We start from the raw sequence: 7514 nt of genomic DNA on the forward strand, positions 1-7514 counted from the left end.
AAAAAAAAATGTTTTCCCTAAGTGGCAGCCCTGACCAACTTTAAAATCATTTCTCATGAGCATTTTCAGCTGAAAATATTCAAGAACACCCTAATTGTGAGTAATATATTTATTTTTATAATATTCGTTGCAAATTGATTTTTTAATTAAATTCAAAATATCGTGGCGTGTGGGGATGGTTTCCATTTTAGACACGTGGTTAATAAAATGGCTCTGCTGCTCCAACTTCAGAGTTTAATGTAAATTTATGTTTAAAAAGATCAGATTCAGTTGTAATTGATGTCTCTAATTCAGCCTTGCTAACTAGTAATAATAAAATGTGTTTTCTTTAACAATTAAGTGTATAGGTTGTACAATTAAACTGACGAATTACTTTATCCAACCACTAATAAGTAGTTTTACAGATTTTAAGGATGTCTGTGAGGGGGAAAATGGTCTACTCCAACAAACTACTGTTTTATAAAAAAATAAAATAACAATGATATGAGATAGAAAATGAATGGAAGGAGTGTGAGTGTGTGTGTTAAGATCCCTTGAATTTATATTCTGACTTAGGGTTGCTTTGTCTGAATTTAAGTCTGTTCACATTTTGGATCCTAACAGAGCTGTAAAGTACAAACTGCTTAGCTGAACTTCTTAGCTTTAAAGTTAAGGCAGCATTACAGACACATGGTGTGTGAGTCATTGTCTACTGGTAACCTGGACAGAGGACATGGCAGGTGTTCTGTGTCACTCACCTCCCCCTTCCTCTCCACAATCCCATTTTACAATCAGTTTTATATTCTATGGTTTATCTTTTCTCTTCTCCTAGGAAATTGGAATTTTCTTTTTGCTGAATAGATTGAAAATCACTTGGTGAAAAGAAAACCACAAAAAGTTTAGGGATATCGCTCTATTTAGAACAAAATTACTGTTTGAGTTAAATTGTCTTTGAATTCTTTTAATATTGTTTATATATTTAAAATGTTTTGGTTTTGTTCATAAATCTTTTATTGTTCAAAATGTTACCTTTGTAAAGTTTGTGGTATTCTTATTCACCCTGTCTGTCCTGGACCTATGGTTTTTCTTTCTGTCACCGTTTTGGTGAGACTGTAGAGGCTAATATTTAAGAGAGAAGTTTCTTGGCCTATCTTACTAGGTAGACCATGATTTACGCCTCATTTCGACTTCAGTGTGTCAACTTGATAGGATGGCACAGGTGGACATTGTGCTGACCAGCATCAGATTGGGGAGGCTGGTGATGGATGCATGTGTCTGATGACAAAATAAGCAGCTCTATGAATCTGAGTGTGCCAAGTATATGTAGGACCAGCAGATGGTGGGGCCATGCTGTCTTCCTTCCTCCTCAGCTATGAGATTCGCGGTGGCCGTCCTTTCTCAGAAGCCAGCTGGGACTGTCGAAACTGCCAGCACCCATGGTTTGGGTGGAAGGAACTTGTTGCTTTCTTTAGAACTTGTTCAGCCTCTCATTTTCGTGCATGGCTTTATGTTCTTCTGGTGATAAACATGATATTCAAAAGCAGAATACGTGAGAACTGACCTTTCCCTGGAGAATGTCCCAGTTAGATCTCATTTCCACCATATGATTATACTTTGACATCTAGCTTTTTTCCCTGCTCCTTTTTTTTTCTTCTTTAATCCTGTGATATTTCAGATTTCTGTGATGTGCTATTGTGACTTCAAGTCTCATTGCTGAAAGGTCTTCCCAGGTTGTGAAGAGAGGAAACATTTTCCAGAAAACAACAGAGAATAGAGGGCTACAGTGTACTGGTTAAGCCTGGGCCTTTTTTACCCGTCTGTGGAACCCAGGGATAGGGTCAGCCCTCCTGAGTCCTGGGGACTGGGGACAGGGGAGGGAAATTAGGATGCTGTTAACGTTAGAAGAGGAAAGACATGCCTGACAGTCAAAAACATCTATCCCCAAAGGTATTTAGTGGGGGAGGACTGTCCTTCAACCAACAGTTACTAACAGCTGGGTTCCTCAGCCAAAAGGTCCAGTGTTGAGGCCTAAGCCCTCTCCCCATTGCCTCTGTTTTGCCACAGATACCTGTTTCCCAGGTTTACACTGTGCTGGACTGAGTTTGTAGACATGAAGGTCCATGTGCCCTGTGAAACCATCGAATACATTGAAGCCAACTATGGGAAGACCTGGCAGATTCCCGTGAAGACGTGGGACTGGAAGCGCTCACCCCCCAATGTGCAGCCCAACGGCGTCTGGCCAATTTCCGAGTGGGATGAGGTTATCCAGTTATACTGAGACAGTGGGTTGAAATGGTAGAATTCCTCTCCTGAAAAACAGGCGGATAACTGTTTTAAAAGATACATGTCTATTTGTCAAACATAAGTGGGAGCCAAAGAAAAACAAGTTTGAAAACTCAGAAAGAGTTCTAACTCCTAAGCCATTTAATTCTCTCATTGAGCATTTATTGAGGTGTCTTCACGTGCCAGGTACAGTGCTAGGTTACCGGGGAGAGAGTGAGACAGATGCCTGCCTTTCCCCCCCTCCCTTTGGTAAGCACCCCAGTTTTCCTTTGAGGGAAACAGCTCACTCTTTGAAGAGCTCTAACTGCCTTCAAATGTTAGATAATGTTTGGACTGGAAGATGGGCTTGCCATGCGAGGTTAAGGAAGGAGCTAAAAAGAGTGACCCATTCCTGCTCTCAACACTTAAGCTTGCGTATTATTGCTGCTTTTAAGGTTGTGGTTTCTGAGTTAATATTCAAGTGATCAGATTTTAGGTGGCATCAAGACAGTACGCCAGCAGGTTCATTTGATAAGCATCCTGCTATGGAATTGATTTAAAGCACAGGGCAGCATCCAATGAGAGGAGAGCGCGTTTCTAGCCTTGTCAAAGATGCCTGCATTTCCATACACTTTCCATTTTCATATTTGAAGTGAAGGGAAAGCTTATGTGTGTGTAATGCTTGCATTTCTAACCATCGTGAGAATATTCACTGACTTCTGATAGCACTTTGACAAAGCGTGCAAGTGGGACCATGCTGGCGGACACGATGTTGAAAGGATTGTCTTTTCACAAAACTTCCCATCTTTCATTGTAAACCATCTGTTGGGTAAAAATATGAGCTAATCATAGACATTTATCATTTTCTGATGTATAATCCTTGCACTCCCAATTTTAACACTAAAATATTCATAGAAATACCTCTCGTGTTTTAAATGTTCTCTTCAGTGTATTTGTTAATTAATTATAGCTCCATAGTTTTCACGTATGGCCTGTAAACTGATTAAATGGTATATAAGCCTGCCTTTTTCCTCTCTCTTCCAAAACTACACCAGGTCTCCAAAATGAGGATAAGTGGAAAACCTGGTAACTGTTTCCCCGCCCCAGATCATAGTGTTTGCAAAGTCTATATCAGGTTTAGTGGTTCTATCTGTTGAATATCAATGGGGTAAGAACTCAGACTTCCCTACTTGACCAAATATCTGTCACTCTGAAATCCTCGTTTTCCTGTGCGGGCCTGGATGGCTCTGCCTTCCCCATCTCTTCCTGAGTCACTTTAATTACATATTCTAAGTGAGAAGTAAAGGGATATATAGGCACAATAAATACCTTTACTTATCTTCCCTTTTGGTCCAGGAAGGGAAGCTCAATGTTAGGGAAGCTTAAAGGGAGTGACACCTTTCCCCAGACTGCAGGCCAGGCTGTAAACCTGAAATGTGACCCCCACGTGGCGGAGTGTGCCCATTCCCCCAAACAAGTCAACATTCAGGTGAAAACCACCTTGCTCTTGAATCTTAAAAGCAGAGGGGCCTCATACCTCATTCATTCTAACCCCATTATTTTGTAGCTAAATTGGAAATCCAGAAATGAGTGATTTGAGCAAGAAACAACTGAAGTTCAAACCCAAGAGCCATGACTTCCGGCCCGTGCCTGTTTCATTGCTCACAGCACAGCATGTCTAACCCAGCTTGAGATGCTTGACAGAACTCATCCCCAACTGGATTACAATTCAGGGTGTTTCTGCCATTCCCCATTTATTATCTTTCTGATTAGATAGAGCGCCCAAGGTGACAAAGAGGTCAAGAAGGACTGTTTCTTGTCCAAAATTCTTAGGTTATCTTGATACCTTTATTGAAAAATGTCTTAGCTTCAAAAGGTGAAATGAAATAGTTCATTGGGTACATCAGCTTCAGGTCGGGATGCTTTTCACATCCAGGAGTACCTACTCTCTGAAGCTCAAGAGGTGTCTGGTTGCCACCCTCTACTTCCCAGGAAGCATCAGCACCAGTCTGCTAAGTGCCAGTATCTGAAGCCTCTCCCCGTCCTCTTTATTGCTATTCTCTTATGGATACGACTAGTTGAAACCAGACTGTGCTCATTCCTTTTATGCTTTGTGACCCCAAACCATTGTTTCTAGTCTTACAGGGCTACAAATGGCAGACAGTGAGGTGTGGACAGCAGGTGTTACAGGAAAGCAGAGGCTTATAGATTGGGGACCAGAACAGTATCTGGGAAACACACTTGGAATGAATTCCCACACTGGCCTGAAACCACCCAATATCACAAGCTTAAGGCTGCAAATGTTCCTTTGCCTCCCCCTATTTTCACCTTCTGGGAAATGAACAGGTCTTTTATCCTCAATGTTATAAGCCCCAGGGGAAATTTCCTCTCAAAACCTACTCAGAGAAAGTGCCACATTCCCACCTTCTAACACATAATCATCCTTTGAAATGGCTTTAAAGCATAGAAAACTCTAGTTTCTGACCCACCAAATGCCTTTCTCTGAAGAAATTTCCCGCAGCTATTTCTTTTTCCTTTTCCTCTGTCGTTAAGACCTGGGCTAAGTCACCTCTGACGTCTCACTAAGGGAAGGCAGTTTGTTGGCCTAAAAAAGACAACAAGCTTTTAATTTACGCCTGAGTTTGGATCCCTGCTTCATCACATGAGATTTAGGGCAGAGGCCCTCTCAGCTTTAATTTTCACATGAGTGAATTAGGGAAATGATGTGTGTTTCCAAGGGTTTTTAGTAAGGAATAAATGAAATATAAAGTGCTTAGCATCAGGCCTAGGATTAAGTAAGTTCTCAAGAAGTTTTTTATTTTCTACTTCCAAGTCCTTTTCTAATTATTCTTCAAAAGGAGTAAAAGAAACTGGGTCAGGACACAATTCTTAATCAGAAGGTTGCATGACTCAATTTGCTTTAAGAAAACGTTTTTCATCAAGGTATTAAAGAACAAATTGTATGGTTTGTGAATTCAGAGACTTTACCAAGTTGCCTCCTTTTCTAAAATGAACTTGTATTTTTATTTTATTGGTCAAGCTGTTGTCTCCTAGGATCTTCTTATACTATCTCATATGCTACCTGGTTCTTTAGTTTCAAGCAATTCACTCTCTGTACCAACCTAGATTTGGTGCCTGCTATACCCTGGACTTTTTTGTGTGTGGTTTTTTGTTGTTGTTGGGTTGTTTTTTATTTGTTTGTTTGTTTGTTTTTCAGTATTCCACCTTTTCCTAGAGGTAACACCTCACCTTCTTGTTAGTAAATCTCTTCCCAGCCAAAATCAGGTATAAGTCATGATTTGGAGAGGGAAAGAATTTAGAATACTTAGTTTCATTTAGTTGTCTATCTTGATGAATAAATAATTATATCAGTATTCATAAAGGATCATTGAAAGTACTCATGTCCACCTTCTTTCCCCAAGTTTGTGCTTCTGTCTCAAGTAGGCAAGAATCAACAGGGTATGTGATGCTATTTTAAGCTGCTCCCCATCAGAGAGAAATTCTCATTGCAGTGCATAAGTCAAACAGACCAGTTCAATGATGATAGCTTTTGTACAGGAACCATTGCTAAAGTAGGCAAGCATAAATTTTCCTAATGAGAAATCTCTGCTTCTATATTCTCAGAACTTCTAGCCAAGAATGCCCCTCTTGCCATCTCCCACCCCAACTCAGTGCAGAGATTATGTGAGAACACATTAGCCAGTCAAGCAGCTATATACTGTGAGCAGCTCCCACAAGGAGGTTAAAAGGGAGCATTAGGAGAATTAGAAGTACTGTATTTTATTCTATAAAACAATTATTCTGTCTCATGTTCCATATTTTAAAAAAAATTACAAGATTTTGTAGCCTTCTGATGACTCAGAGTGTGAGGAATATCTCATGTGCCCATAAAATAAAAATCATACGTAGCTCTGTGTGTGTCCCTTCTACTGCATAATCAGAAAAATATGTGAGTTTTCTAAACAAAGTGATATTTTAAACATGAGTAAGTTTTAGTGTATGTTTACCAGTTTACTTCAGGTACAAATAATTTGTGGTACTACTGAAAATACCTTTACTATTACTCCTTTGATCAGAATTTATAATATATAATCCAGTTTGTGATGATGAATAAAATTTTTCTAATCTCTTGAAATAGTTTGTGTTTATTTTTGAAGTTTACATTAGAAATAACAGATACTAACATTTATAAGCAATCTGGTAAAACATACACAATATCTGTATATAAAAATAATGATAAAAGAAATCAAAGAAGACCTAAATAAATTGAGATACATACCATGTTCATGGACTGGGAAACTCAAAATAGGTTTAATGTCACTTCTATAGGTTTAATGCAATTTCTATAAAAGTCTCAGCAATGTTTTTAGTAGGCATAGGCAACCTTATTGCAAAATGTATGTGGAAAGGCACAGAGTCTAGAACAGCTCAAGCAATCTTGACAAAGAAGAACAAAGTAGCAGAAAGATTTGGAATTGGAAGACTTAAGTTTGTCCTTACATTTCAGTAGATGTGTCATCTGACCTTACAAGGTAGGTATTTTATCCTTTATTTTGCATACGAAGAAGCTGCAATTTAGAGGTAACACAAATCTTAAAAATGAAATTAAAAAATGAGTAAAAGGACATTTCACTGGAGAGGATATACAGATGACAAGCACATTAAAAAGATGTTCATGCCATTAAATACGCAAAATCAGTCCTGAGAAGGAAGGACAAAGCGGGAGGCATCACACTTCCTGTATATAACAAAGCTACAGTAATCAAACCAGTGTGATGCTGGCATAAAAACATACACATAGACCAATGGAACAGAATTGAGAGCCCGAAAACAAACCCATCCATATATGGTCAACTAATATTTGACAAATGAGCCGAGAATACTTAGTAGAGAAATGGCAGTCTCTTCAATAAATGGAGCTTGGGAAATTTAATATTTTCATACAGAAGAATGAAACTAAAACTTGCCTTATACCACTTACCCAAATTAACTGAAAGTGGAATAAAAACTTAAATGTGAGACCTTAAAACCATAACACTCCTGAAAGAAAACACAGGAATTTGGGAGAATTTAGATTCACTGAGACTGATCTCGGATCCCTAAAATTGCAGGGAAGAGGACAGAGGCTTAGCCAGGTGGGCGTTAGACCCTAGGTGGCCCAGGTAAGGTCACTCCTAGGCATTCCCAGTCAGTGTCAGGCACAGACACAGAGAGTCAAGGGACAAGAAGTATTTGAGGCTGATTGGTACTTGGTGTTGGTCTGGAACAGGGGT

General features: G+C 39.3%; 1 protein-coding gene across 4 annotated transcripts in view; it reads left to right on the plus strand.

Moving 5' to 3' along the window:
* Positions 1-6372, plus strand: part of FKTN (fukutin) — a 44131-nt gene extending 37759 nt beyond the window's left edge. For all 4 annotated transcript variants that reach the window (XM_080667944.1, XM_080667947.1, XM_080667945.1 and 1 more), the window contains one exon: positions 2044-6372. In XM_080667944.1, the coding sequence (XP_080524070.1) occupies positions 2044-2257 (214 nt within the window). In that variant the 3' untranslated portion in view covers positions 2258-6372. The remainder of the gene's footprint in view (positions 1-2043) is intronic.
* The last annotated feature ends 1142 nt before the right edge of the window (positions 6373-7514 follow it).

The sequence above is a fragment of the Plecotus auritus genome, assembly GCF_963455305.1.
Source record: "Plecotus auritus genome assembly, chromosome: 5".
NCBI lineage: Eukaryota > Metazoa > Chordata > Mammalia > Chiroptera > Vespertilionidae > Plecotus > Plecotus auritus.